We start from the raw sequence: 27982 nt of genomic DNA, 5'->3' as shown, positions 1-27982 counted from the left end.
AAAAATAAAGAAAAGAAAAGCCCAAAGCTGGAAATCGAGTCGCAGCGGCGAAGCAGCACGTTCCCCCTCTGCCTTCGGAAGAATTTCTTGGCTTGGTGTGTGGGTGCCTGTTATTCGGGCTGCGGCAGAGGATTTGGACTCTGAGTCAGACCCAGCGCTAATGAGGTTTGTGGAATTAATTCATCTGTGCTCTGCAGCGTCCAGCTCGCTTGAACTTTGCTGCGTTGATGAACCGGGCAGTGAATTAATGCGCGGGCAGGTGGGCAGGACACGGAGCGCGGGGCTCAGCTCCTGCACGCCTGTTCCCTCTGCTTTTCCCTGTTTTTTTGGCTGTCAGACACCGTCCGGTGCCTCTGGGCTGGCTGGGAAAGGCAACGCTCGTGAGCGGGCAGGGCTTTGGGGGCTGCACGGGTCCGGGTGTGTGTCCGCAGGTATTTGAGTGGGGGTCCGGGAGCGGTGAGGGGGTGCCAGGGTGGGGACGACACAGCAGAGCCCTTTGGGGACAGCTGTTGGAGTTTGAGGGGTTGCCCTGTCCCTCAGCCCAGTTCCAGGGGGAAAGGCTGTTGTGCCTCGGGGCTGGCACCCAGGGAAAGCTTTCACGGGTGAAAGTGCAAGGTCAGGCGGGCTGTGGGTGTCTCCGACCCGCGGAGCCCACCGGGGTTGGTTTCCAGACCTGGTGGCTGCCCCTGCCAGGGGGGAGCAAAGGAAGGGAGGTTCCCGGAGGGAAAGGCCAGGAGAGAGTGGGAGGTTCAGGGCTGAACTGCAGGTGTTGGGGTATTTGCAAATTGGTGAATCTGAAATAGACAGGGAACAGGGCAGGAGGACTGGTATGAGGGGGCTGACAGGCGTGGGTTAGCTGGGGGAAAGAGGGATGAGGAGCACCCACGGAAGGGAAGGAGGGGAAAAGCGTCTTGTGGGGCCGAAGGAGCAGAGAAAGTGGCAGGAAGAGCACGTGGAGGGAACGGGAGGGTTCCGGGGCTGTGCTGGCATTTGGGCACACTCCAGGCAGCGTCCTGCCGTTCCTGCCTCTGCTCCTTGAGGTTCCCCCCTGCCCGAGCTCGGGGGGCAGCAGGAGGGGATGGTACCGCAGCCACCAGCCCTTCGCAGCACGGGGGGGTGTTGGGCGCAAAGCAGCTCCATGTGGGTGCCCAGGCTGTGTTTTGTCCCTGGCTGTGGGTCCTGCTGTGTTTTGTCCCTGGCTTGGAGGGTGCTGGGGGCCATGTCTGGGGTCTGGGACTCAACCTGGGAGCTGAAAACAGCAAATGGAGACACTCACATGGAGTCCCCCAACTGCAGGAGCACACCTGAGGAAGGAGGGGGAAAGGATGGGGAAGGCAAACAAAACAAGACCAGTAGGATTTTGTGTGTAAGAGATGATTTTATTTGTGGGTTGAGTTTTTGGTCGTTTTGGGGAGTCTGCCTTGATAATTTCCAAGTTTTGGAGCATGGTCCCAGCAGCTCTGTGCCACCACACGTGCAGGGGAGAGAACACGAGCTGTGTCCCTGATCCCCTGGGCTGTGGCTACACTGCCCATCCTCAGCACACACAGACACGTGGACGGTCCTTGATGCCGTGGACCAGGGTCAGTCCCCCACACAGCCCCCCACGGCTGCAGGCATGAAAAGAGCAATTCCCACCCAAGAGAGGAAAGGCTGTGCTTGGGAACTCCTTGCTTGAGCCTCTCCCTCACTTTCCTGCTCCCATGTCCCAACCTGCTGGTGTCCCCCACGTGCAGCTGGGACCAGGCTCCTGCTGTTGCTCATCACAACCTGCTCCTTGCTGTCTCTCCCCCATCTGCCATTCCAACCCTGTTCTCTGTCCCATTGCACCAGTTTGGAGCATTGCCTGGGTTTTTGGGGATGAGGTGGCTAGCCCCAGCTTCTCCAGATTCAGGGGTTCTTGGCATATTCCTGGAGCAGGTTTGTTGGCTGTGCTGAGGGGCAGGGCAAAGGCTGGGGGAGCAAGAGGAGACCAGGAGGAAATGCTGGAGCAAATCTGGGAAACGGTAGGAAGTTTATGTGCAGCCAGGACCTGCTCTGCCTTTCTCCTTGTTTTTGCACAACTGAACAGATTTCGTTGTTTTTGTTGTTGTCGTGAAAACCCAACCAAATCCTGCAGCTTTCCTGAAGTGGAAGTGACATTTTCCTTTCCAGAGGACACTTCTAATAGTAAGGGGTGGCCACTCCCATATTTTTGCACGAATATTGCAGACTGCATTCCTCAGTGGCCATGCTCTGTGCCACCAGTGCCCAGCGGGCTGGCATCTGCCCAGCAAAATCCTTGAAGTTTGGTGGCTCACAGGGCAACAGAACGTTAATATTGAGCAGGATTTTATGGCCTTTTATCTCGGCACTTGAAAAGACGTGATGGCAATTTATGTGCCTGAGGCCCGGGGTGTGTCCATCCGTTCCTTGGTGACTTTTTCCTAACTGGTGATTAAGGGAAGAGGCATTAGGTCTTTGTGAGCTGAGCAGTCTGGTCCCATACTCAGTTCTTTCCTTGTGGCCCATGCCATGGTGGGAGATGGGATTTGCTGAGTGCTCAGCTGATGTTTTCAACTGTGTTGTCCTTCCACGGGCTCTGAGGATTTCTTCTCTACCCTTTCATCCCACCTCTAACTGGCACCTCCTCACATCTCCGTAGCGCCGTCCTGGGCTGGGCAGAGCTAGGGAAAAAAGGATTTTCCTGGCTCCAAAATCTGCCGGTGTTGGTAGCAAGGGACACATTATTTGCCAGTGAGTGCTGGCGTGAGGACTGTCCCTGAAGGAGGTCACAGGCATATCCTGGGTGAGGAATGCTGGCCTCAGAGCCAGCGCTGCAACTGGACATGGGGGCACAGGGACCACCCAAAGCCAAACCTGCAAAGGGCCCGACTGGAGCCCTGGCCTGACTGTCAGTGTGGCAGGGATGGAAGCAGAGGAGCTCCCTTGCTCAACTGGTGCCTTTAACCATAGGAAAAGCAGCTCATTGGCAAAACAGCACATTGGCTACAGGTCCTGAGGAACAGCAAAGCTTCCCGGGGTTTCCCTGCAGAGACGCTGCCCTGAGGCTCCCGTGTTTCACTTTTAGCCACTGGGCATTAATGACTGTGGTAAATCCCTCTGGGCACAGCTGACAGGATGAACGAGATACCAGTGTCATGTCAGGTGCTGCCTGTGTACCCAGTGACTCTCGCATGGAGCCAAGAGCGATGTCCTGTGGTGTCGATGCTGGCTTGGTTGAGCCCTGTGTCACAACAATTGCTGCATTCAATGTATTCCCCTGGCTGCAGGGGCCAAGTGTGATCTGGTGCTGTTGAGACCAGGCTGGGTTTTTCCAGGGGTTTCCCTGCAGCCCAGGCCAGGCTGTGAGTGGCTGAGTCTCCATGTGACTGCTCTGTGTGCTGGATGTCCCTCAGGGAACTTGGACATCATTACTGCACGCAACAACTTTTCCTGTTTCCTTTCCCTGTTTTAAGTGGTTTTCACATTCTTTTCATTTTAGAGTCAGGGCTGACACAGCAAGAAGCTGTAAGACAATTAATTCACATTTTATATTTCACAATTGCATCTACCAGGAAGGAGATGGTTTAATGATGTCTTTACACTGTTGTTTTTTCCTTGACTGCTCTCACTTGCAAGGATGAGCCTCTGGCACAGCAGCTGAAGAACTCGAATTCCAGCTTTGTGCCTTCTGTTTACCACATCCAAATGCTGACTTCTGGATGGCACTGAGTTTTCTCAGTCACGTGTGGTGCAGGGAGAATGGTTCACTCTGTTTAGGATTTGACCTCTTTGTCCATCAAGGGGTCCTGCTGCCCTGGACAGGACAAAGAGGATCTGCCAGGCTCTCAAAACCACAGATTCATTCAACAACTCCAAAACTCCAAGTCTGGCATTTCCCAAGACCTCACCCTCTCTTTATTGTTGGCTTGACCATCCTGGAAACTCTTAGTGTGATAGGAAATAGCTGAAGGGAGGGGTCAGTGTTGCTTTTGGGGAGAGATGTGGACAGTCACTTTGTTTTCCTTTTCTTTTTTTTTTTTTTTTCCCTAACATGCCAGGAAAAGCAATGTCTTGGCCTGGTCAGTGCTCACACCTGTGGATGGTGCTGGGCTCTGTCTGGGAGCCTCCTGTGCTCCAGCTGCCTGCAGCAGCCCCTGATGTTGAGCTGTGCACCCCAAATCCAGGCACAGGGGTGGCATTGCTGGGAATTTTGAGCCTTTTGCAGATGCCTGAGCAGAAGACAAACCACCCTTGGCTTTGCTTTTGTGCCCTGGCTGCAGAGCTCAGCAATTGTTTCCAGCCCAGGATGTGAGGGCTGTCCCACTCCAGCTGGGAAGGGGCTCTGTGGGAGCTGCCCTGGTCATATCCAGGTCCATTTCCACCTCTTGGCTCTCTGCAATGTAGCAATCCCTTTATTTCAGGAGGAAGAGGATGAATGTGCTGCCACGGGCGTGTGCCAGGCTTCTTCTCCTGTCCCTGCTCTGCACCACCGGTGTCTGCCAATGGAGCAAAAGTGAGTGGAGCTGTGGTAGCCCTGTCTGCCACCTCCCCTTGGGGACTGTGTGTACCTGTCCTGGGCTCCAGAAACACCAGTCTTCATGTGGAGAACACCTGCTGTGTGCTTTTCCTGCTGTTTTCCATCTCCCCAGTTTTGAAGACCCTCCCACGCTACCCTGCTGCTGTTTTGCAGCCAGTTTCCACTAACCAGGAAAAAAAACTCCATTTTCCCATGGGATCAGCTTTTCTCATGGCCTCCCACAGCTCCCTTTGTTTCCCCCATCCCTGATGCCCTGATCTTTCCTGGCAGACAACCGCTGTGTGCTGTCTCGGGCAAAGAGCTGCACCGAGTGCATCCGGGTGGATAAGGACTGCTCCTTCTGCACCGACGAGGTGAGACCTTGCAGGGCAGCCTGGGGCTTCTCTTCCCACCCTGCTGATGGAGGGATCCCACCACCCTCAGTGGGAGAGGGACACAAGAGCAGGGGCAGCTTCTGGATCCAGCTTCTCTTCTGGATGGGAACGGCTGCAATGTGGATTTCCTTTTGGTGTGGAACATGGGCAGGGAGGGGAGTCCAGGGCGGAATTGCAGCACTACAGGGTTTTATCAGAAAATGTCAGTGCATCAGAAACAGTGTGTGCAAGGGATGGAGGGAGAGTTTTATCTCACACAACCCAGTAACTCACTGGTGGTCACATTTCAGCTGGTGGCTCTGTGTGAGACTCGTTCCCATCTCCTCTGCTCCTCTCCTGTACTCGAAGGTTCATAATGCTCTAGGCACAGGACCCTGCTTCCTACCCTGCGTATTTCCCCCTTTCCCAGTGGATCTGGTGCTTTCTGTGGCTCTGATGCTGCTCTTGCTCCCTGGCAGAGCTTTGAGGAGCCACGCTGTGACCTGCGGGAGAACCTGCTGCGCTCCGGCTGCGGCGAGGCCAGCATCGTGTACACCCAGGGAGAGATGAGGACACTGAAGGTGCGTGCTGGGGACACAGCCCACACTCAGCCTCTCCTCAGGGGTCCTTCATTCTTCTCTAGGCTCCTCAGCAGGAAGAATACAAAGCCCAGATCCCTATTTATGTAGGGTCTACTCAAAAGCAATGCCTTTGCTAGCTGGTGGACCTGTGGGCCACTGGCCCTGATCCAGGCTAGGGTGCCTTTGCAGACAAAGCAGATGTAAGCAAAATGCTCACAACCCTCTGGAGGAGGTGCCTGGCTGGACACGAGTGGGTGTGGGGGAGGCTGTTGGACAGTACATGAGGGAGGAGGACGTGCTCATTCCTGCCTTTGTAATTCCCACACATCTCCCTGCTCCTTGCCTCTTCCTCATTGCACTCATGCCGGAGATGGAGTCCATCCCCTTCATGTCACTGTCCTTCACAGAATTCCAGTATCAACGTGTCCCTGCAGAGGACCCAGGTGTCCCCCCAGGCCATGTACATGAGGCTGCGGGCTGGCGAGGAGATGAGCTTCAACATGGATGTCTTCCAGCCCAAGGAGAGCCCTGTGGATCTCTACATCCTCATGGACTTCTCCTACTCCATGTCCGATGATCTGGACAACCTCAAAAGCATGGGGCATAACCTAGGTGAGGGCAGAGCAGGGAGAAGAGGGGAGCCTGCTCCTGTGCTGATGAAGGCGGGCAGCTCCTTCCTGCCTGTGGCTGCGAGTCCTCCGCCAGCACCAAAGAGGAGGGTGCAGCTGGCAATGGGCTGAGAGGTGCCTGTTTTAATTAGAGCTTCTCATTATCTCTGTGCAGCCCTGTGTGGGGATGTCTCTCTGGTCCTGCAGGGATCCTCACATGCTCTCCCCTTCCAGCCCAGCTGGTGCCCCTCAGAGCTGGTCTGTGCAGGGCCTTTGGTGTCCTGAACCTGCTGGGTGCTATTGCAGGAACTCCAGTTTTGGGGCTGCCAAAGGGGGTGTAGGTTTCTGCCCCATAAAAGCCCAAAGATCTTAAAAGATGACAGTTTGGGGATCTTATGTAAGAACCCACCAGCAGAGAAGATGCCCACAAAAGGACTTCTTTCCCTGGAGCAGGGAGCTCACAGGCATCTTTATGCGTGTCCCCCTTCCTTTGCTCTCCTCCCAGCGGACTTCCTGCAAGCCCTGACTTCCAATTACACCATTGGATTTGGCAAGTTTGTGGACAAAGTCTCATCCCCTCAGACAGACATGAGACCTGAAAAGTGAGTGAGCCCTGGGTCCCTGAGGTGGGAGTAGAGGGAGTGGAAAGTGCCTTCTGTTTCTCCTTGGCTTTCAGTGTCGGCAGTGCAAGAGCCTCCATCCATCTACCTGCACTGCCGGTGTCCTCCCTGGTCTCCCCATCCCTCAGGGCTTGCTGTAGCACTGTGGCAATGCCAGCAGTGTCATCCTCTGCTTTCGGGCCTTCTCTGCTCTGCCACGTCAGACTGCACATCTTGTCTTCTCCTCTATCTCTGCCCTCATCCCTTCTCCCTCTCGCTGCTGGTGGCTGAGCTGCTTAGCTCCATGACTTCCCCTTGAGGGACTCTCCCCACATTTCCTCTCCTTTCACCCCAGCATCCCTTGGCTCCTGCCCCACACAAGACCCCTGGTTCCATCTCTCCTAGGCTGCGTGAGCCCTGGCACAACGCCGACTCCCCGTTCGCCTTCAAGAACGTCATCCGCCTGACCAGCAACATCAACCACTTCAGCCAGGAGCTCCGCAAAGAGCGCATCTCCGGCAACCTGGATGCCCCTGAGGGCGGCTTTGATGCCATCCTGCAGACTGCTGTTTGCAAGGTGAGGGTGGCCAGGGCTGTGTTTTTAATGAGTAGCTCTTCCTGATGCCCACTGATGAGCAGAGAAGCCACGCACCGGGCAGGGCAGCCAGGGAGCCCTGGTTCAGCTACAGTTGGTTCTTGCCCTCCTAACCACACACTCCCAGTGCCAAGCTGTTTTGCATCCCCAATTTTCCCTAAGCCTCTTAGAATATGTGTTCTGGTGTTTGATGCCCAGCAAGGAGCTGCTTTCTGGGCACCCTGTGTGTGCTCTTTGCTCTGTCCCCCTCCACGCCTGCGGTGATGAAACTCTGCTCCCTGGAAAAGAGCCCACTTGGGCTTGGCTGAGGGATGAGCACAGCTCCAGACACGTCCAGAGAAGCGTGGGCTTGCCCCCTGTACACACGTGTGCCTGGCACTGAGCTGCTGGGTGGGAGACACCCCATGCTTTGGGGGTGTGGATGGGTGCTGGGATTCCTGGGGATACATGGCTGGTTGTGTTTGCTGCCAGGTGCAGGTGGTGCCTTGTCCCTTGGGTATTCCAGCTCCTGTCAGTGCTGGCTTGCCAAGGGCTGCAACAGGGGTTTGGGAGGCACAGAGATAAAGGTTCCTTCTCCCCCTCCCCGGCTGCAGGATAAGATTGGCTGGAGAAAGGACAGCACTCACCTGCTCGTGTTCTCCACCGAGTCTGCCTTTCACTATGAAGCCGATGGTACCAACGTCCTGGCAGGGATCCTGGCAAGGAACGACGAGCAGTGTCACCTGGACAGCCACGGCACCTACGTGTATGACACCAAGCAGGACTATCCTTCAGTGCCCACCCTCGTGCGCCTCTTGGGCCAGCACAACATCATCCCCATCTTTGCCGTCACCAACCACTCCTACAGCTACTATGAGGTGAGGAGGGCATGGCACTGGTGACACGAGGCATTGCCTTTCCTTCAGGACCTCTGCCTCAGCTGTGAGGAGAAAGTGTTCCCCATCACTTGTCCCCAAGTGCTAAACCATCACCCTGGTATTTGGGAGGGTGCCACACTGCACTGGGGGGTTGCTCTAGGTTGTGGGAGGTCTCAGGATGTATTACTGGATGCAGGAATTCAGGCTTCTAGAGGTCTCCCTATGTTGGCTTCTCCTTGTAAAGCAGCAGAGGTACAGAGCTGGAGAGGAATTTCGGTTGGAAGGGACATTTGGAGGTCTCAAAGCAGAGCCCACTCCTGTGATAGAGGAGGGTTCTCAAGGCCTTGGCTCAGGGTACTCCTGTCTCTCTGCAGAAGCTGCACAAATATTTCCCCATCTCCGAGATCGGGGAGCTCCAGGAAGACTCCTCCAACATTGTGGAGTTGCTCCGCACAGCCTTTGAGGTAACGGTGCTCTCTGGAGCTTCACCCTGGCTCACAGGGAGGGCAGAGGGTGGGCACCTCCTGGGCAGGAGAGCAGGCAGAGGGCAGGATGTGGCCCCTCTGGAGCAGGCCACGGGGTGGTCACAGGGTACTGCTGAAAATCAACAGTGTTGTATTTATCCTCTGGCACCCAGCGCATCCGCTCCAAGATGGACATCCGGGCTGACTTCACCCCCAAAGCCCTGAAGACAGAGTTCACCTCCACGGAATTTGAAAAGACAGAATCTGGCTCCTTCAGCATCACCCGTGGAAAAGTGGTAAGAACTCGGACAGCAGCAGAGGGAAGGCACGTGTGAGGGGATGAGGTCTCCGTGTCCAGCTGGGATGTGGTCCAGCAGAGCTGGCTCATCCCTGCAGTGTGTTCCTTCCTTCAGAGCAAGTTCCACATGCACGTGAAGGCTCTGGAGTACGTTGGTGGGCAGCACGTCTGCAGCCTCCCCGAGAAGGACCGGCAAGGAGTCATCCACGTGAAACCCACGTCCCTGAGCGACAGCCTCACGGTGTCAACTGCTGTCATCTGCGACGTGTGTCCCTGTGAACAGGTGGGGTCATGCAGAGAGATGTCCTCCTCCTGCCAGCCTGGGGTGGGAACGTGTTGGCCGATGCATGCTGGTCCTGCTGGACCCCTCAGTGATGCTCAGCCTGGCCAAGATCTCCATCACTGCCTGTTCCCAGCTCAGTGTGATGTCCTATGGTAGAGCTTGGTCTTCAGGGCAAAACCTGTGCCCTTGCATCTGCCCTTCTGATTCCTGAAATGGTCTTGGGGGCAGCTGGGCCCATTCAGCAATGCCTCTTCTCTCTTCACTTCCAGCAACAAGAGCTGGACTCGCCCAAGTGTAGTTTCCATGGGAACTTTGTGTGTGGACAGTGCATCTGCCACCCGGGCTGGTAAGGGCTGCGTCCAGAGCCACCCCTGCCAGGGACCCTGCGGTGTCCGGGGACCCACAATGACACACGTTCGTGCCCCGGGCATCCTGCCTGGGACCCTGCTGTGCTGCCTCTCTCAGCACCGTCTCTGTCCCCAGGCGAGGGGACACGTGTGACTGCTCCCCGGCCTCATCCCCCAACAACGAAGCCTGCATCCGCCCTGGGGACGTGGAGCCGTGCTCGGGACGGGGCGAGTGCCTGTGCGGGAAGTGCCAGTGCTACTCCGAGGACCAGACCCTGCGCTTCGACGGCGCCTTCTGCGAGTTCGACGTCCTGCAGTGCCCGCGCACCTCCGGCTTCCTCTGCAACGGTGAGAGCCCCCCCCAGAGCCCCCCAGCTGGGGGATGGATGTGCTGGGCTGGCGGCACAGACAGGGTGTCCTGGGCTGGTGGCACTGGCACGGGGCATTGAGTGGCCGGTGATGGGCTGCAGGGACTCTGCGCTTGCAGAGGTGCAGGGAGGATGCCGTGGGGTCTGTTTGCAGCCCCTTTGCACTTCAAAAAGCCCCTTTGGAGCCCCTGTGCACCCCAAAGAAAGGCGGGGAGCCCCAGACAGGGCTGGGGGAATGGCCCAGCACTGGAGCCCAGGCAATCCCTGCTCTCACCGCAGATCGTGGCCGCTGCTCCAGGGGTGCCTGCGTGTGCGAGAGCGGCTGGGAGGGCCCGGGCTGTGAATGTCCCACCAGCAACGACACCTGCATCGACAGCCGAGGGGTAGGTCCTGCCCTGCCCTCCCCAGGGCCCGCTGCTCCAGGCAGGGCTGTAGCGAGTTGCCCCAGTGCTGGAATCTCCGGGTCACTGAGGTGCCTTGCTGACTCCCAGTGCCGCTCTCAGGCTGTCACCTCGTCTCTCCCAGGGCATTTGCAATAACCACGGGAGGTGTGAATGTGGCAGATGCATCTGTGACATGGCTTCGCTGTACACCAGCTCCACCTGTGAAATCAGCTACTCTCTGGTGAGTCCCTCTGGGTTTACCACTCATTCCCACGCAGAGCCTCCAGGGAAGAGAGGCAAAGCAGAGATGAAGGCACATCTCAGTCAGGAACAAAATCTTGAGCAAGGGTTTGTCTCACCTGTCCTGTGGCCAGAAAGGCTCTGGCGTGGGAGCTGATTTATAGCCACAGGCTTTCTTTGCCATCCTGTTCGCCAGCAGCAACCGTTGAGAGTCTGTCTGTATTTATCTGCACCCTGGTTTGAAGCTCAGCTTGTGGTTTGTTCTGATTTGCCTCAAGACTGGGAAAAAACTCATTTCATAGAATCACAGACTGGTTTGGATTGGAAGAGACCTTAAACCTTCTCTTTCCAACTCTCCTGCCACGGGCAGGGATGCCTTCCACTAGATTGAGTTGCTCAGGGCCCCACACAACCTGGCCTTGAACATATTCGATTTCCCCATTGACAAACATGGGCTAATCCCACAGTAGAGATGGAGAAAGCTGGCTTGATCATGTTTTGGAAAGGCCACTGAAACCCTTGGAGAAGATCTAATTGCTGCCCAAATGCAGGCTGTTGGTATAAGAGATTTTGGAGCCAGCTGGGCTTATAAATCTTTCATTAGCTGTTTGTTCTCAGCGAGTCCTGTTTTTGACCTGGACCTCACCCTGACTCTGGGATGAGGAGCTGCCTCTCCAGCTCTGCCTTTCAGAGGCTGTGTTCTCCCTCACTCCCGGGGGTGTCCCTGACCATCCCACCTGCCTCTGCCCAGGGCTTCCAGGCTGTGTGTGAGAGCATCCGGGACTGTGTCCGCTGCCAGACCTGGGGGACAGGCAACCTGAAAGGGAACTGCAGCTCCTGCCACCTCCAGATCCAGATGGTGGAGGAGCTGAAGAAAGGTAATGTGAGAAGCAGAGCTGGGCACAGCCGCATGTGGTGTCTCCTGTGTGCCCTGCTCCGTGTGGGCGTGCACTTAGGGCTGCTCCCCATTCTTTCCTGGCCCTGGTGACTTCACAACCATGTCCCCTCTCCCCACAGAGGAGGCTGGCGAGTACTGCTCCTTCCAGGACGAGGAGGATGACTGCACCTACCACTACACCCTGGAGGGAGACCCCAGTGTCCTCCCCAACACCACCGTCCGTGTACAGAAGAATAAAGGTGAGCAGGGCGCTGCGAGGAGCAGGGGATGTGCAGCCTGGGGTCTGGATCAACTCCACAGTGCCCCCAGTCCCTGCTTTGTCCCTTTGCTGTGCCCCTGGGCAGGGTCAGCTGCAGGCAGCACCTCCCTGCCCGCCTTGCTGTGTGACACGGGTGGGTGACTCTGTCTGTCCCATGAGCTGCAATGGGAGGAACGTGGCACCCTCAGAGAGACGTTTAGAGATCAGAGCCTTTCCCCTGCTGCCATGGGCAGGGATTGCTGCAAGGTGCTGCAGCCCTTTGGTATGGCTGGGTGTGAGCAGAGGTGTGTGATAGCCCTCCCTGAACAGCATTTCTCATTGTGAGGCATTGCCAAGGTTAACTGGGCTGCTCCAGCCCTCAGAGAGCTGTGGTCCAGCCTTTCCCCTCCCTGCTCCCTCCCTGCACACCCCACACGGGGCTGATGCCTGGCAGTGACGTTGCTGTCACTTGCAGAGTGCCCACCTGGGAGCTTCCTCTGGCTCATCCCACTGCTCATCTTCCTCATCCTGCTCCTGGGGCTGCTGCTCCTGCTCTGCTGGAAGTTCTGTGCCTGCTGCAAGGTGAGTGTCTCAGCTGGCTTCCCCAGCCCAGGGAGAGAACCAGATATGGCCAAAAACATGACAAATTTCCAGAATTCACCCAGCCTCCAGCATGGCCAGATTCACAGGGGCTGTCCCTGTGGTATCCAACTCTCTGCTGTTGCCAACATGAGCTGCTGGTGAAATTTTAGCCAGATTTCCCCCATCTAGCTAAAATCAGCTTGAGAGCCCCCTCCACCCGCTGCCCACACATCCCTGCTGATGTGGATCCTCCCTGATGGAGACTTGGAGGGGTTTTGTCCTTGGCCACAAAGTGATTGTGTCTCTGGCCATTTGTTTTCTAGGCTTGCCTGGCCCTGCTTCCCTGCTGCGCACGAGGTACCAGCCCTTGGTCCTGGGGGAAAGGGCTCTGTGGGGTGCACTGCCTTCCTGGGTTTGGGGGTGTGCTGGGGTGAGCATCCCTCCTCTCTGAGCTGGAGAGGTGGATCAGGGAGAAGGCTTCTAGCAGAGAGCCTGAGCCAAGGAGTCCTGGAGCTGCTGCTCCACTCTTCTTCCCTGCCCCACACCCTGGTGTGAGAAATGGATTTGTAAAGGATTTTCAAAATATATCTGTATGCAAATGCTGAGATAAGGTGTGTTGAGTTAGGAAGGTTATGGAATAGAGATGACATTGTTGAGAGAGGGATTGAACTAGAAATAAGTTTCAAAATATGGCTTTATAAAAAGACAAAATATTTTAGAAAACTTAAACTGTGAAAGATCCATTATAGCAAGATTATGTGGGGTAAAAATATAAGTGTTTGGTGTTAGAGGTAATGGCAACATTTTATAGTAAAAGTGAATAGGCTGGAAACCATTTATAAAGTATTATAACTAAGAAATTTTGCTTCTGATAGAATGGCATTGAGTTTTGCATCTCTTATGTCTCACCCTTCATCGAGACTGATAGAATAAAACCATTCCAAATGCCTCTCAATTACCCCATCTCTGTAAAAGCTAAAAAAACCAACACCTGGGATGCCCTGCTGGGAATCCCACTGCTGGCTCTCCCTGACCTTGTGATGCTTAGCAGGTGAGACGTGTTCTCCCCGCTCATGGACACCCCTCGCTCCCTCCATCCCACTCCCCTGCTGACATCCCCACACCCTCAGCGTGGTGGAAACCCTCAACATCCCCCAGAACAGAATCTCCGGCGTTGGCTGGCGTTGTCCCGGTGTGCCCAGGCTCTGACGCCGCCCCTGGCTCTGCAGGTCGCACCGTTGGCTTCAAGGAGGACCACTACATGCTCCGCCACAGCCTCATGTCCTCCGAGCACCTGGACACGCCCCTGGTGCGCAGCGGCTCCCTCAAGGGTCGGGACACGGTCCGCTGGAAGATCCACAACAATGTCCACAAGCAGGGCGTCACCTGCCCCGCTGCCACCAGCGCCAAGGACCTCAGTGAGTGCCCCCGTGCTTCCAGCTTCCGGGTGGGTTATTTCTCGGACCAAGCAGGACGGAGTTTGATTTGGGAATTTCTCTTTGCAGTTCCCTACGGGCTGTCCCTGAGGCTGGCCCGGCTTTTCACGCAGAACCTGATGAAACCGGACACCCGGGAGTTCGAGCAGCTGCGCAAGGAAGTGGAGGAGAACGTAGGAGCCTGGGCACAAGGGGGGCTTGGGGTGGCCTTGGGGACAGCCACACAGGGGGCTGGGCGGTGCCCCTTCCCTGGGAACCCACAGCTATGGAAAGGAACGAGCAGTTTTTCTTCTTTTGTGAGAAAGCACAATTTTTAAGGTCACAACTGTAAGAATTGGCAAAGCATCTCATGGAGATTCTGGGTTTACTTTGGGGCACGTGATCTGAAGCTCCTGTTTCGCTTCAATTTGCAGCCTCTTGCTGGTGTGGGAGGGTGAGGGAGGAAGGCCTGGGGTGGTCAGAGGGCTCCTGGGTTTTGTGGCAGCAGCATCTGCTTGCTGAGCACATCCTGTTCAGTGAGGGATACACTGTGACTCTCGTCTCTCTTGTCCCTCTTGCTCCTTGCAGCTGAACGAGGTTTTCAAGCACATTCCTGGCTGCCACAAAGTCCAGCAGACCAAGTTCAGGTGAGTCAGTGGGGGAGAGACTCCTGCAGGACAGGGTTCCCCCAGGGCACTGCTGATGATGGGGTGGCCAGAGAGCAGGGGTGTGAAATCCGCGATGCTGGGAGGAAGTGTGGTCTGTGAGACAAGCCTGGTGTGGTGCTTCACCCACCCAGGGCTGCAGAGCAGAGCCCACCCAGCTGTGGAGGAGATCCCAGATGAATTTGGCTCTGGAGCAGCAGGAACAAGTCCTGGTCACAAGGTGCTCAATGGGAGAATTCCCACTGGCTTCAAAAGTTTCAGCCTGGTGCAAGCTTAGGAGTGCCTGGTGTGGGCTGGGAGGAATTTGGGGATGCCAGTGCTGAGCAGGGAGTGGTATCTCCTCCCCACAGCCTGATCCAGATGTGGTGTCCCCTGTGGGCATGTTCCTTGCTGCATTGGGAAACCCAGGGCAGGAGAGAGCAGCTGGGCAGGAGGGAACATGTGCTGGGGCTCCGTGGGATGGGTTGGCACCCGCAGGGCAGTGCTGCAGCTCAGACCTGCACAGGGCTGTGATTCACACAGCACTTTGTCTCTCCAAGGGTGTTAGTCACTCTGATTTGGGTTTGGTTTTTTTTTCTATTCCCCCAGGTTACAGCCTAATTCTGGGAAAAGGTAAGAGGAATTTGCAGCTCTCTGGTGCAGCTTCTCCCTCTTTGTACAGACACGTGTGGGGTGACTGAGTGCCCACACACTCGCTGGCCCCCCAGCTGCTGTGTGAGCCGAGTTAGCCTGCTCTCAGCCCTCACCTGCCCTTCCCTCCCCCCCTCCCAGGCAGGATCACACCATTGTGGACACAGTGCTCACTGCCCCTTACTCAGCCAAGCCAGACATCATCAAAGTGGTGGAAAAACATGTTTCTCATGAAGCCTTCAATGACCTGAAGGTTGCACCGGGTTATTACACTGTGACCTCAGACCAAGGTAGGGAGCAGAGCCTGGCACTGGCTCCTGGCTGGGTATAGGGGGCTATTTCTCACCTCTCACCTTTGTCTTTTCCCCCAGATGCTCAGGGGATGGTGGAGTTCCAAGAGGCCGTGGAGCTGGTGGACGTCCGTGTCCCACTCTTCATCAGGGACGATGATGATGATGAGAAGCAGCTGCAGGTGGAGGCCGTCGAGGTCCCCAATGGCATTGCAAAGATTGGGCGCAGGGTTGTCAACATCACCATCATCAAAGAACAAGGTGAGGGGCTGTGACTGTGTGAGGTGTCTGTGTTTGAGTGTCCTGTGTCCAGACTGATGTGGTCTGTAAGGCACAGTCTGCATGTCTGAGCACCCCTGGGCCACAGAGCAGAGACTTGCTTGGTGACTCCTTTCTGAAGTCACCTGGGTCTAAACTGGAGCATCCTTTAATGCATCCAAAGGAGGGTCATCTTCCCTGCTGACAGAAACATTTGACCATCACCAAGATGCTAGGATGCTGCCAGTTCCATGACAGATTAGGGGCTGACCCCATTCCTCTGCTGCTCCAGTTCATTGAGTGCTGGCGTGAAGCAGAACCTCTTTGATGTTATTGTGCTAATGTCCCCAGCACTTTCCCTCAGCTTCCCACCTGGTGTTATGAGCAGGGAGCACAAATGGGAAGTGGGGAAGTCTCCAGCCCATGGAATGATACCTCATGCACAGTTCACACCCACGGGTGACTGGAGCTCTGTTCAGGGAGGACACCCGTTTGGGATGTGATTCTTTGTGTATTTGCTTTACACATTCCTTCTCTCCTGCCCTTTCCAGCCAGCAGCCTCATCACCTTCCTGCAGCCAGCCTATTCCCACAGCCGTTTTGATAAGCTGGCCAAGATCCCTGTCCTCAGGGAGATCATAGACAACGGGAAATCCCAAGTCACCTACAGGACCCGGGATCTCACGGCCAAGAACGGCAGGGTAAGGGTGACGCTCCTGGCCTTGGCAGGCAGGAAGGAGGGGGAATGTAGGGCTGGGAAAAGGCCAGCCCTGGGGTTGCAGAAGAGGAGTTATCAAGATGTGGCGGGGACAGAGGGGACCCAAGGCTTGAGGTCACCACAAGGGTGAACTTTCTTCTCCATCCCTTGCTCCCTCGGGGAGGGAGGACCTGAGAGGATGTCTGTGCCTGAGGCAGGAGATACCACCTGCTCCTGGAGCTGTGGGCACTGGGAGGCAAATGAGGATTGACTGAGGGATGAGAGGAAGCTCTTTGGGAGTCTCCTCATGGATACTGCAGGTTGTAATCATAGAATCATAGAACAGTTTGGGTTGGAGGAGACCTTACAGAACATCTTGTTCCAGCCCCCTGCCATGGGCAGGGCCACCTTCCACAAGACCAGGTTGCTCAGAGCCCCATCCAGCCTCACCCTGAACACATCTCTTCCTTCTCCTCCAGGACTACATCTTCACAGAGGGTGAGCTGGTCTTCCAGCCTGGGGAGACCCGAAAGGAGGTGCAGGTGCCCTTGCTGGAGCTGACAGAGATAGACACCCTCCTCAACAACTGCCAGCTCAAGCAATTTGCTATCGACCTCCTCCACCCCAAGTACGGTGCCAAGATTGGTCGCTACCCCCAGACCACGGTGACCATTGCTGACCCAGGTAGGGGCTGGCAACCGGGCAGTGGCAGTGGGGGCTGTGGGACCTCCTCCCCAGAGCAGCCCACCCCGATGCGGTGCACGGAGTTCCATCCTCGCCCAAAAAAGCTGCAGCGAGGTTCCTCCAGCTCCAACTGGTAGATTTGGGTCCCCCTCTAGAGGCACGAGTGGGAATAGTCAGTGGGTGGGGAGAAGATGGATCGTCTCCCTCGGTAAAGGAAATAGAATGGATTCTTAATTCCTTTTCCTTGGGAAATTGAATGAAAAGCCATAAAAATAAGGGAGAGGTAAGATTTTCCATGAATGATGCATGGTGGTTCCTGTGACTGGACAAGCAAAACTGTCATCAGGTGGGTCACTAACATGAATAATTTATCACAGTATGGCAGGGCAGTGCTGAGAGAGGCATACTTCCTTCTTTTCCATCCAAGGGAGAGGACTGGCACTGATGTAAACTTTCTTGTCTGCAGAGCTGGTGGATGGTGTCCCCTCGATGACTGGCCTGGCCCAAGTCCCCCAGTCCCCCAAAGGCCGCCTGAGTGCACCACTTAATCCCAATGCCCGTGCTCTCAGCTCCAGGGAAATAAGCTTCAACTGGTTTCCTCCACCAGGAAAACCCCTGGGGTACAAGGTAAGGGGTGAGTGGATCCCAGGGAAGAGTGTGGGTCCCCTCCTGCAGGTATTTCACACAGACGTTTGTACCGAAGGGGTCCAAGTACACACCCAAAAGAGGGAGCAAGTTCACCCCTTCTGGTCCCTTCCATCCTTGAGGGACCATTGCTGGTGGATGAGGCATATGCAAGAAAGATTCCTGGTGGGTTCATCTCCAGTTCCGTCACTTATCATGAGGCGCCCAGACTGTCCTGGCCTTCCATTTCAGAGGAATGGCACGCCACCATTCCCAGAGCTGATTTAGTAAGAGACAAGCAATTTCTCACCCATCATGTGAGGTTCTGAAGGAATCATGGCTTGCACTTGCTTCGCCAGGTGAAATACTGGATCCAGGGAGACCCTGAGTCAGAAGCCCATCTCCTTGATGTCAAAACCCCATCAGCAGAGCTGACAAACCTTTACCCCTTCTGCGACTATGAGATGCAAGTCTGTGCCTACAACGCCGTGGGAGAAGGGTCTTACTCGGACATCATCCACTGCCGCACGCTGGAGGAGGGTGAGTGACCCCACACCTTCCTGCTCTCCACGTGGGAGCAAGTTTGTACCTCTGCACCCAGCACCGGGGTCAGGGCTCCAGCCCTGAGCTTCCAGTGGTCTCGGGGCCAAGCACTGAGTGTCTCCCGCTGCAACCCAGCTGTGATCTGGGGAACTCTGGGCATCCACTGGTTCCTGACTTGCAGTGATGGGGACCCTTTGCTTTTGCCTTCCCAGTGCCCAGCGAGCCCGGGCGCTTGGCTTTCAACGTTGTGTCTTCCACCGTGACCCAGCTGAGCTGGGCTGAGCCTGCAGAAACCAACGGGGTGATCACAGCCTACGAAGTCAGCTATGGGCTTGTCAATGAGGACAACGGTAAGAGCTTGTTTTTGGATGGGACAGTCCAGCTAGGCTGAGGGGCTGGGAGGGGACTTCCTGCAGGCTGGGCTGGTTCCAAACAGCAGCAGCAGAGCCAGAACAGCTCCAGGCATGTTTCTTTTGAGAACTGGGGTTTGGATGGGTCACTTCTTGATGGAAAGAGCACAGAAAAATCACCAGATAGGATTTAACCCTGCAAATGCCAAAAATCTCTATTCCCATTCACTTCCATAGTATTTTATGTTGTTTTTCATCCCAAAAACTTAGTTCATAGGTCTAGATAAAGGGGTGAGATTCCAGGATACACCAGCAACAGAAGACTTCTCATGTAGGTTGACTTCAGCATTGGTTTGGGAATTACCCTGAGGTGATGCTGCTTGTTGTGAGCAGCCCAAAGAGCTGCTGCCCTTTTCCCCAGAGCCAGGCTGTATCCTGACACCAAAGTGCGGGGTGTTGTGGGGTGCTCTGCGCCTGGTGGGTGACCGGCGTGCCCGTGCCTTGCAGTACCCATTGGGCCCGTGAAGAAGGTGCTGGTTGAAGACCCCAGGAAGCGCATGGTGCTGATCGAGAACCTGCGCGAGTCGCAGCCCTACCGCTACATGGTGAAGGCCAGGAACGGCGCGGGCTGGGGGCCCGAGAGAGAAGCCACCATCAACCTTGCCACACAGCCCAAGCGCCCCATGTCCAGTGAGTGCCAGCCTGGGCAGAGGGCAGAGGGACAGGAGCAGTGCTGGGGAAAGCTCCCCATCACCCCAACTGCTTCCACACCTCCTGTTTGCTCTGCTGCTCCAGCCATCCTGGGAATGCTGAGGGCCAACCTGAGCATTGTGCGATTTTTTTGCTGCTTGCGTGGCTTTTTGCTGCTTGTCTAATGGCACTTTCCATCTCTCCTGCAGTCCCCATCATCCCTGATGTCCCCATCATTGATGCAGAGGGAGGTGAGGACTATGACAGCTACCTGATGTACAGTGCAGACGTGCTCCGCTCTCCGGCCGGCAGCAAGAGGCCCAGTGTCTCTGATGATTCAGGTTCGTGTCTCTGAGCTTGAAAAGGTCATTTCTAACATTCATTTTCCTTAACAGCATCTTTCAGCAATGAGCTTCACTGCTCCTTTCCGTCTCAGGAGATCCAAGTTGTGGAGATGGTGGAAATCAGCCTTTCCTGAGCTCAGTAGCTGCATCCATGGGAACACTTGGCTGGTCACAGTGTAAATAAGGCCAGTGCCTTCTTGTAGCTGTGGGGCAAAGAGAAATCTCAGTGTGGGGTGGGAGAGGCCCTCCCTGCTCATTTTCCCTTTGTGTTGCCATTTGGCTGGAGCGTGAGACATCAGCAAACAAGCACAGACAAAGGCACAAACCTCTGAGTCCCCTGGATGCTCAGGGTCTAGGCCAAGCCAACAGGAGGGAACACAGCAGTGCTGGGAAGGCACTGGCCTCTCTTCCTCCATCCCTTCACTTTCTGAATGAGGCTGACTCCCTGGTCTTGTGCTGGGACATGGGCCATAAGTGAAATGATGAGGTGTGTCTGTAGGATCTTCTCTGGAGGGTTCTCCAGGGCCTGGGACCCAAGAGTGAGTCTCTGGTCTTTTCAGAGAGCAAGGTGACGGGAACATCAGGAGTTCAACCACCCTGAGTGCACATCAAGGAATGATGAAACCTCTCCTGAGCAGAGGACAATTGTTGCAGACTCTTCATGCAGGGACAGGCATGTGGTGGGACTTTGACTCTCACCTTTTGTCATGAGGGACACAGGACTGGAAAACAGTCCGGGGGTTGAGGAACCCCCCTGCATGTCACGCTCCCACCACTCTCCACCTACCAGATGGTTGCACCTCCTGAACTCCTCAGATCCCTTGGAACACGGGCTGTGAACAGGCATCGTCCCCACGGGTGCTCGTCCCTTCCTCTCCCCAGCAAGAAGCACGGAGGTGGTGGGTGGCCCACCCTGACCCCTGCAGACTGTGCCAACACCAGTGCTTGCCTTGTCCCAAAAGGATCCAGGTGGAAATTTGTGCCGTTGCTGGGAGAAGACCTGGACCTTCGCCGCATCACCTGGAGGCTCCCACCTGAAACCATTCCCCGCCTCTCTGGCAGCAGCCACCTCTCCTCAGACACCGAGGGGCTCCTCCACGAGGAGGACAGCGCTGTGGCTCCTGGCAGTGTGAGGAGGAGCGGGACGCCCCGGCCCCAAGCAGGTGAAGGACGGCTCCACTACGGCACTGAGTGTCCTGTCTCGTCCTCCTTTGAGCCGAGGAGCCGGCGGATGGGCTCTGTGCCCCCTGCCTCCCCTTGTGTGCCCACCCTCGTGTTGGTGTGATCTGCTTCAAAACCTTGTCCTGGTGTGTCTGCTCACGCGGGTGTCAAGGTAACCCCCATCTCGGCACGGATTTGGGAGCCTGCTAGCAAGTTGCTTCCACCAAAGGCTGGACCTTCAAGGCAGGAGCAAACTCAGATGATACCTGCTAAGTGCCACCTCCAAGGCAGCTCTTCACCTTAATTAAGTGCCCTGAGCTTCCGGGGCAGATCTGCTGGACTGTTAAACAGAAATCACTTTCTCGTAGGTGGCTGATCCCTCCTGGCCTGCTGAGAGGGGATGGGGATTTGTTTCTCAAGGACCAGAACAACAGAGCGGAGTTTGCTTTTCAAATCCAGCTGAGATGGGATCCAGAATGAGATCTGGAGAAACCTCCTCCGTAAAGGGCCACTTTCCTTCTTCCACCTTCTTTTAAAATTCAAAATGATAAACCAGAGCTTGTGTCTAAGGGGAGATGTGAGAGAATGTGGCAAGAACCACAAGGCAGTGCCCCAGCAAGGCCGAGGTCTGGAGTTACCTTGGGCACCATGGGTGTGTCTGGTGCAGGGAGAAGTCTTTGTTTATCTCTTTGTTTCTGTGTCTCATGTTGGGTGTTGTGGTTTGTTCTAGATGTAGTATTCCAGAATCACGTTCCAGAGCGGCTGAACATGGGATTCAGCCAAGGTGGGGGGGCACCATGGTGCCTCCTGCTTCCTCCCCGTGGAAAGTGGAGCAGCAGCTTTGTCCACAGCCACATTCCTCACGGTGTGCTCTCTTCCACAGAGCACTTGATGAATGGCCGAGTGGACTTCTCCTTCCCTGGCAGTGGCAGTGGCACCCTGACCAGGACAGCCAACACCAGTTACCACCAGCTGAGCTCCCACATGCACCAGGAGCACAGGGTGATGGGCAGCTCCTCACTGACAAGAGATTACTCCACAGTGTTGATGGGGCACGGTGAGTACCACAGGGATGGGACCTGCCCTTCCCTTCCATCCCCATGACAGTCTTTGGACCTGTGCCCAAAAGTCCTCGTGGGGTGAGGACTGTGCTCACAGCTAAGGTGGCCTATGAACTGCAGGTCTAGAAGGTCATGTCCCCACCACTGGTGTCTTGGTGCTTTGCTAAGGCCTCTCTGCTTCCAGACCAGTTTGGAAAGGGGTCCCATCCTCACAGGCAGGGTGCTTAGGGAAGGGAGCTCCATCCTTATCCTCACACCACAAAGCACTCCAGGGAGAGCACATGTCTCTTCTCACTCGATCCAGCAATGTGGTTGCCTTTCAGCTCCACGTGTGTCAATCAGCTGGTGCTGACAGAAGGTGGTTTAAAGATTCTTCAAAACTGAGCCTTAAAAAGTCCCCTATGCAGGAGCCTGGGCTGAACCTGCTCTGAACTCTCCAATGGTGTTTTTCTCTTTCTTCTTCAACCATTTCTGTAGATTACCCGGGGACACTCCTCCCTCCCATCCATGAAGATGCTGGGAGGACACTCCTCCAGCCCCGGGACGTGGGTTTCAGGAGCAGGGCAAAGGTGAAGGGTTACTACCCCAGCATTGGCTGTCGGGACTCTATAATCATGACTGATGGGTCTGCAGGGATGTGCAAGTACATAGGTACAGCTTGTCCAGTGTTTCCTCCCAGCCACACATCCCGTAACAGCCCAGCCACAGCCCATCCATGAGCTGCTGCCATCCACTGCTCACACCAAACCTCCTCTCCATGGCTTGCTGTGTGCTGTGCTGATCTTCCTTCTGACCCGGCCTGCACCTCCATCACATCACCTTTCCATTTGCAGGTGAATTGCAGGTTTCAGCCCACCTGGACTGATTAACATTCACCACCGCTGCTGCCACCGTGCTCTGATCAACCCATTGTCCCCATTCTCTTCATTCCTAATGAGCTTCTTGTTCTCAGTCTGACTCCACAGGCCTTTGGAGAGCTCTTGGGGAAGAACGTGTGCTCCTTATGAGATGTCCCTCTGCAAGCTCCTTGTCAGTGAGGGGCTTCAGTCCCTGAGTGTCACCTGGGAGGCTGCTGTGCTCTCCGTGAGCCTTGTGTCCCAGTGGGATGAGCTGAGGAGCACCCAGATGTGGTCCCAGGCCACGTGAACAGGGACTGGAGGCTGATTTAGCTGTAGATTAGGGCCAGTTTAATTGACCTACATCTAATGAAGTCTGTGAAGCTTCTGGCAGACTGGACAGGGTGCTTAGGGGTGAGGAAGGTCACAGGCAGCACCCTTCTCTGGGCTCTCTGCCACAGGGGCATGAAGCTTTCATTGACTTGTCCCACCCAAGCTTGGCACCCTGAGGCCGTGGGACATCCCTGTGGCTGTGCAGAGCCAGCCAGTTCCCCTTATGGCAGGTCAGCTTGCAGAGGTGACATCTCACCACGTCCTCCTCGAACCATCAGGACCATCCCATGTTTGTCTGTGCCACCTCCTTCTCTCTCCCAGCCCCCTTAGCCCCCATCCCCAAAATCTCCAGCTTGATCTTCCCTTTCTGCCTCAGACTCCAGGAAGCCACTGGGCATCCCCGACACCCCCACCCGGCTGGTGTTCTCTGCCCTGGGCCCCACGTCCCTGAAGGTGAGCTGGCAGGAGCCGCGCTGCGAGAAGGAGGTGCAGGGCTACAGTGTGCAGTACCAGCTCCTCAGCGGAGGTCAGTGAACAGGCACTGGGGGCTTGGTGGGAGTTTCGAGTGGTGGAGAGTCTGCTCTGGGTCTTCTGGCTCTGGATGACCCTGCTCTGAGCCAGGGGGATTGGACCAGATGATCTCCAGAGGTGTCTTCCAGCCTCAACCATTCTGGGATTCAGGGTCCTAAATCTGCTTCTCGCGTAGATTTTTGTTTGTTTGTTTGTTTGTTTGTTTGTTTGTTTTTGGTGAGGAAATGTTGCAGCTACCTCACAGCTTTCATTCCCCGTTTCTCCTAGAGGAAGAGCAATTCCTGGAGTTGCTTGTAGAATCATCTCTCCTCCAAAAAAACTCCTTTTAACCGATTCTCTTCATCAGCCCAAACATCTTACATTAATTTTTTTTCAATACATGGGACTTCCTCCCTGGAAGAAGGATTGAAATGAAAATATCTTATTTTTGCATTACTCTCAGGGCAGTATTAGTGAAAATATAATTATTTTGTCTGAAACTCCTTGAGTTTTCAAGAAGCTGTTGTTTGTCCTAAGCCTTTTTTGGAAAGACATCTCGTCCTGCACTACCCATTGTTGGTGGCAAGGCGTGATGCAGATGGTTGGGGAGGAACCCTGGATGACTTTTGCAGCCAGTTTGTTTGAAACACAGTTTAGGTGAAAGTTGTGGCTCTGTCTTTGTGCCTGCAACATGGTGTTGACATCCTCTTCCCTCTGTGTCCCAGGAGAGGTGCACAGGATCACCATCCCCAACCCCAGCCAGAACTCAGTGGTGGTGGAGGACCTGCTGCCCAACCACTCCTACATCTTCAAGGTGAAGGCGCAGAGCGAGGAGGGCTGGGGCCCCGAGAGGGAGGGAGTCATCACCATCGAGTCCCAGGTGGACCCGCAGAGCCCGCTCAGTCCCGTGCCAGGTGAGGTGTTGGGGACAGAAGGGTGGCACTGATGTCTGTGCTGCTGTCTACAGTGCTGGCCTGGCTGTTTTCTCTCCCCTTGCCACATCCTCACCTCCCCTTTCCTTCCTCTCCTTTTGGAACAGGACCTTCTTCCCCACACATTCACATCACACTCATTGTCCAGGAAGCTGAGCCCTTCCAGCTCATTCCACAAATGCTCTGTGCAGATCCCTCCAGGCTCCCTTTGCTGTGATTCTGACGTGTCCCCTGTGCCCTTGCAGGCACCCCCTTCACCCTGAGCACCCCCTGTGCCCCTGGACCACTGGTTTTCACCGCCCTCAGCCCGGATTCTCTGCACCTCAGCTGGGAGAGACCCCGTGAGCCCAATGGGCCCATCCTGGGCTACAGGATCACCTGTGAGATGCTGCATGGAGGAGGTACAGTATCAGGCTGAGCGGCACAGGAGCACCAGATACCTCCAGCTAAGGCAGCAATCTGCTTTATTTTGGCTGGGACCAGTAAAAGAGGTTTTTGCTTTCATCAGTGCAGACAAAGTGGGGACATGAGGCTGATTCCAGGCCTGGGAGCTGGTGGCTCCTGACACTTTGTGCCATTGTGTGGTCTGGTCTAACAAATGTGGTGGGAAGAGGAAGGACCTCAGCCAAAACCCCATGGAGGCTGGTTGTTGAGGTTCCCCACTGTAGTGAAATGGGGTTGTTTTAACCCTTATTAGAAGCGGGTGCAGTCCTACAGCCTGTGGGTTGTAAAGCTCAGGCAGCAGAGTTGAGAGGGAGGGTGTTTGCAGGGACCATCGCTCTGGTCTGTCTTCACCACTCTGTGTCTCTGGATTAGGGGAGCCCAGGACAATCTACGTCGAAGGAGACAACCTGGAAACCACCCTGACTGTGCCCCACCTGAGTGAGAATGTCCCATACAAGTTCAAAGTGCAAGCCAACACCACTCAAGGCTTCGGGCCAGAGAGAGAAGGCCTCATCACCATTGAATCTCAGGACAGAGGTACAGTACCCTTGTCTTTGTGGAGGTGCAAAGAGAAACCTCTCAGAGCAGGGAACACAACTCCTGCAGTCACTTTCCAGCTCTGGTGGTGGAAATGCTCCATGCTCCATGAAAGACATGGAGACAGTTTTCCATGAGGGCAGTGCTGTGCCTGGTGAGCACTGTCCCAGTCCTGGTGCATTACATGAGGGAGCACCTGCCAGTGTTTAACTTACAGTGAAACTCCTGCCTGTTTGTACAAATACCTGGAGAGAGCTTCTTACTGCTCAGGTGTGAGACCTTCCCAGTCCCTCCTGAACCTGGCTCTGATATCAGCAAGGGAAGATTCCTGAGCTTGCTGGTGCTCCCTGTGCAGGGTTGAGGAGTTGGAAGCTCTTTGTTATTTCTTGACTGATTCATCCCTTTTCCTTCTCCCCAGGTGCTTTCTCCCAGTTTGGAGGACAGCAGTACATGAGAGAAGTTTACAAATTCCCCACTGAATACACCACCAAAACCAGCATCAGCCATTCCTCTCTGGATCCTCACTTCACAGGTAGGGGGCTCATTGTTGCTTTGCAGCCCTCAGAAAACAGAGGGTAATTCTGCTTGTCCAAAGGCCTGAGGCTGCTTTTATCTCAAGTGCCAAAGGCAGGGGAGGAGGGTCCATCAGGTGGGATTGAAGAGGGTCAGCTCTTTTCCTACACCGTGTCCCTGCTTTGCCCCAGGGAGAGTTGCAGTCATTTCCACAGTGCTGCCCAGTCCTGGAGGGAATGCTGTATTTGAGAGTCCTCCAGCACTATCACTAGGGACCAAATCATAGCTCTTCCTGCAAGGTTCAGTCTCTTCAGAGCAGACAAAAACAGAGCAGTGGGACAAACATCTTTATTCACATCAATGTAGTTGTCCTGTGTTATCCACTTGTGCTCATGGGTTCATGCTGCAACACGCAGAGTTTGGGAGCTGTTGGGAGATCCATCCTCTTGACTGACGTAGCAAAGCACTTGGATCACTTGGTGTGGAGAGGTCCCTCAATACCACTTCCTATGGTGGAAAACAAACTGCCTGGAGTCGCGGGGCAGAGCAGAGCCTGTTCCCTGTGACCCCACACTTGGTGCCTTCCCCTTGCAGACGGGATGCTGGTGACCACCCAGCGCGTGGAGAACTCCAGCAGCACCCTCACCCAGGAGTTTGTGAGCCACACGGTGATGGCCAGCGGGACCCTCACCCAGCAGGTGGAGAGGCAGTTCTACGAGGCCTGAGCCAGGGCAGGCTGAGCACCAGCAGGACTTTTGGGATCAGGTGCCAGGATTTTATGGAACGACCCAAGGGTGCTTCATCCAGGTGGTGCCTGGGCAGCTCCTCCTGCAGGCACAGACCCTCTGTGGTACTCCAGCCTCTGGATTTGTCCTTTGGAGCCCAGCACACTCAGAGCTCTGGCACAGCTGGGTGTGTAAGCTCATCCTTCAGGGCAGAAACTGGGGTGTCTCCATGGCTTCAGCCTCCCCAGGTAAATGGAATGGAATGATTTTATTGTCAGGTCCACGGTTTTGAGAGGATCTCAGATGTCAAAACCATGATTAACAGAGGGTCACCATTTCCATTTTTGCTCCAGGCTCTCTGGCAACTGCCCTGTTCACTGGAGTTGTTTTGTTCAGTATGGGGGTTTTGAGAGAGCTGTAAGGTAGGGTTTTGGGGTAACCTGTGCTTTCTTATTGCACCTATTTGTGTCTGTCCTTTGCTGCTGACGTTTGGTACCACGATAGCAAAGAATAACCTTTCCTTTGTGTTGCGTTACTTGATGGCCTCTGATGCTTTTTTTTTTTTTTTGCATACAATATTGTACAGTTTTCATAGTATATATATAAATATATATAAATGTATTTTATTATTTTATAAAAAAAATGGAGGTGGGTGAGATCTATGCTGAATGTGGAGGCTACACTGGGGTTGTGGCTGCTGGGAAACATGAGTAACTGGAAAAAATGAGTTAAGGGCTTGATCCAAAGGCCACTTGAACCCTGTGATGAGGCTGGTGGGCTCTGCCTTGGACCTTGTATCCTTCAGCACCAGAGGCTCCAGTAGAAGGCTGCAAGGGCCCAGATCCACTCACTGCAGAACATCTCCCAGCTGGAACACTTGGACACAGAAGGGCTGGGAGCTTCCTGGACGTGAGGGATGGGAACTGCGCTGGGATTCCTCACACAGCTGATGTGGAGAGAGTGAGATTTCGGGGCAGAGGATGTTGGGTATCTTTTAAAAGACTTTTTGCCCAGCAGCAACATCCATAAAGGGACTTGTGCTCCATCAGTAAACACTAAAGAAGAGCAGGCCTGGGAACAACAGGCACTCCCACCATCCTGAAAGCATCTGAGACTCCTTCAGCCCCAGCTTCAGCTCCCCTCACACAGGGCTGGGCTGAGCTGAGACCCTGCTGGGGTTTCATGTCCCAGTGCTGGGCAGGATCCCTGGAGGCTCCCTGCCCTCTGCCAGGGAAAACAAGCAGATTCCCTGCAAGGTTTTCCTGGTGTGTTCCAGCTGCATGGCAGCAGGCGAGGAGCCTGCCTGGAGCAGCAGCTGCCATGCTCTGGGTTAAGAGCTTCCAACCAAAGCAGCAGCTGCCAGGGCCCCTGGCAGCATCACCAGCCTGCTTCGACCTCACAATGAACCTTGGCTTTCTTTTTGTGGTTTTCTTTATTTCTTTTTTTATTTCCTTTTTTTCTTTTGGACTCTGAAACAAGGAGCTCACCACCAACAGTTCCCTCTCCTCTTCAGGCTTTTTATTTC

At 55.0% G+C, this 27982-nt stretch overlaps 1 protein-coding gene across 4 annotated transcripts; it reads left to right on the top strand.

Moving 5' to 3' along the window:
* Positions 1 to 12: 12 nt before the first annotated feature.
* On the top strand, positions 13 to 27527 carry ITGB4 (integrin subunit beta 4). Of its 4 annotated transcripts, none has more exons than XM_068209480.1 (41): positions 13 to 165; positions 4407 to 4498; positions 4793 to 4875; positions 5355 to 5456; positions 5864 to 6068; positions 6570 to 6666; positions 7069 to 7240; positions 7852 to 8115; positions 8490 to 8579; positions 8753 to 8875; positions 8993 to 9160; positions 9430 to 9506; positions 9644 to 9855; positions 10155 to 10258; positions 10401 to 10499; positions 11250 to 11376; positions 11516 to 11635; positions 12110 to 12216; positions 12540 to 12573; positions 13446 to 13634; positions 13722 to 13825; positions 14220 to 14278; positions 14885 to 14908; positions 15068 to 15216; positions 15298 to 15477; positions 16026 to 16174; positions 16650 to 16854; positions 17321 to 17481; positions 17838 to 18018; positions 18234 to 18371; positions 18879 to 19061; positions 19271 to 19402; positions 20368 to 20568; positions 21450 to 21623; positions 22105 to 22278; positions 23173 to 23322; positions 24032 to 24220; positions 24484 to 24639; positions 25055 to 25219; positions 25638 to 25751; positions 26327 to 27527. In XM_068209480.1, the coding sequence occupies exons 1-41, from the start codon at positions 161 to 163 to the stop codon at positions 26455 to 26457; spliced, it is 5589 nt and encodes a 1862-aa protein (XP_068065581.1). In that variant the 5' UTR covers positions 13 to 160; the 3' UTR covers positions 26458 to 27527. The 4 variants fall into 4 exon arrangements, with proteins under 4 accessions (XP_068065581.1, XP_068065583.1, XP_068065584.1 ...); XM_068209481.1 differs by lacking the exon at positions 13 to 165 and adding an exon at positions 414 to 431; XM_068209482.1 differs by lacking the exon at positions 22105 to 22278.
* The last annotated feature ends 455 nt before the right edge of the window (positions 27528 to 27982 follow it).

The sequence above is a fragment of the Anomalospiza imberbis genome, chromosome 19, assembly GCF_031753505.1.
Source record: "Anomalospiza imberbis isolate Cuckoo-Finch-1a 21T00152 chromosome 19, ASM3175350v1, whole genome shotgun sequence".
Lineage (NCBI taxonomy): Eukaryota > Metazoa > Chordata > Aves > Passeriformes > Viduidae > Anomalospiza > Anomalospiza imberbis.
Note: the sequence above shows the minus strand (reverse complement) of the source record. Positions and strands in the feature narration are given on the sequence as shown.

Coding starts and splice junctions, on each gene's coding strand:
- ITGB4 (XM_068209480.1), top strand. Junction 11,377..11,515: donor GGTGGAGGAGCTGAAGAAAG/GTAATGTGAGAA, acceptor CTCTCCCCACAG/AGGAGGCTGGCGAGTACTGC. Junction 19,062..19,270: donor GCCCAAGCGCCCCATGTCCA/GTGAGTGCCAGC, acceptor TCTCTCCTGCAG/TCCCCATCATCCCTGATGTC.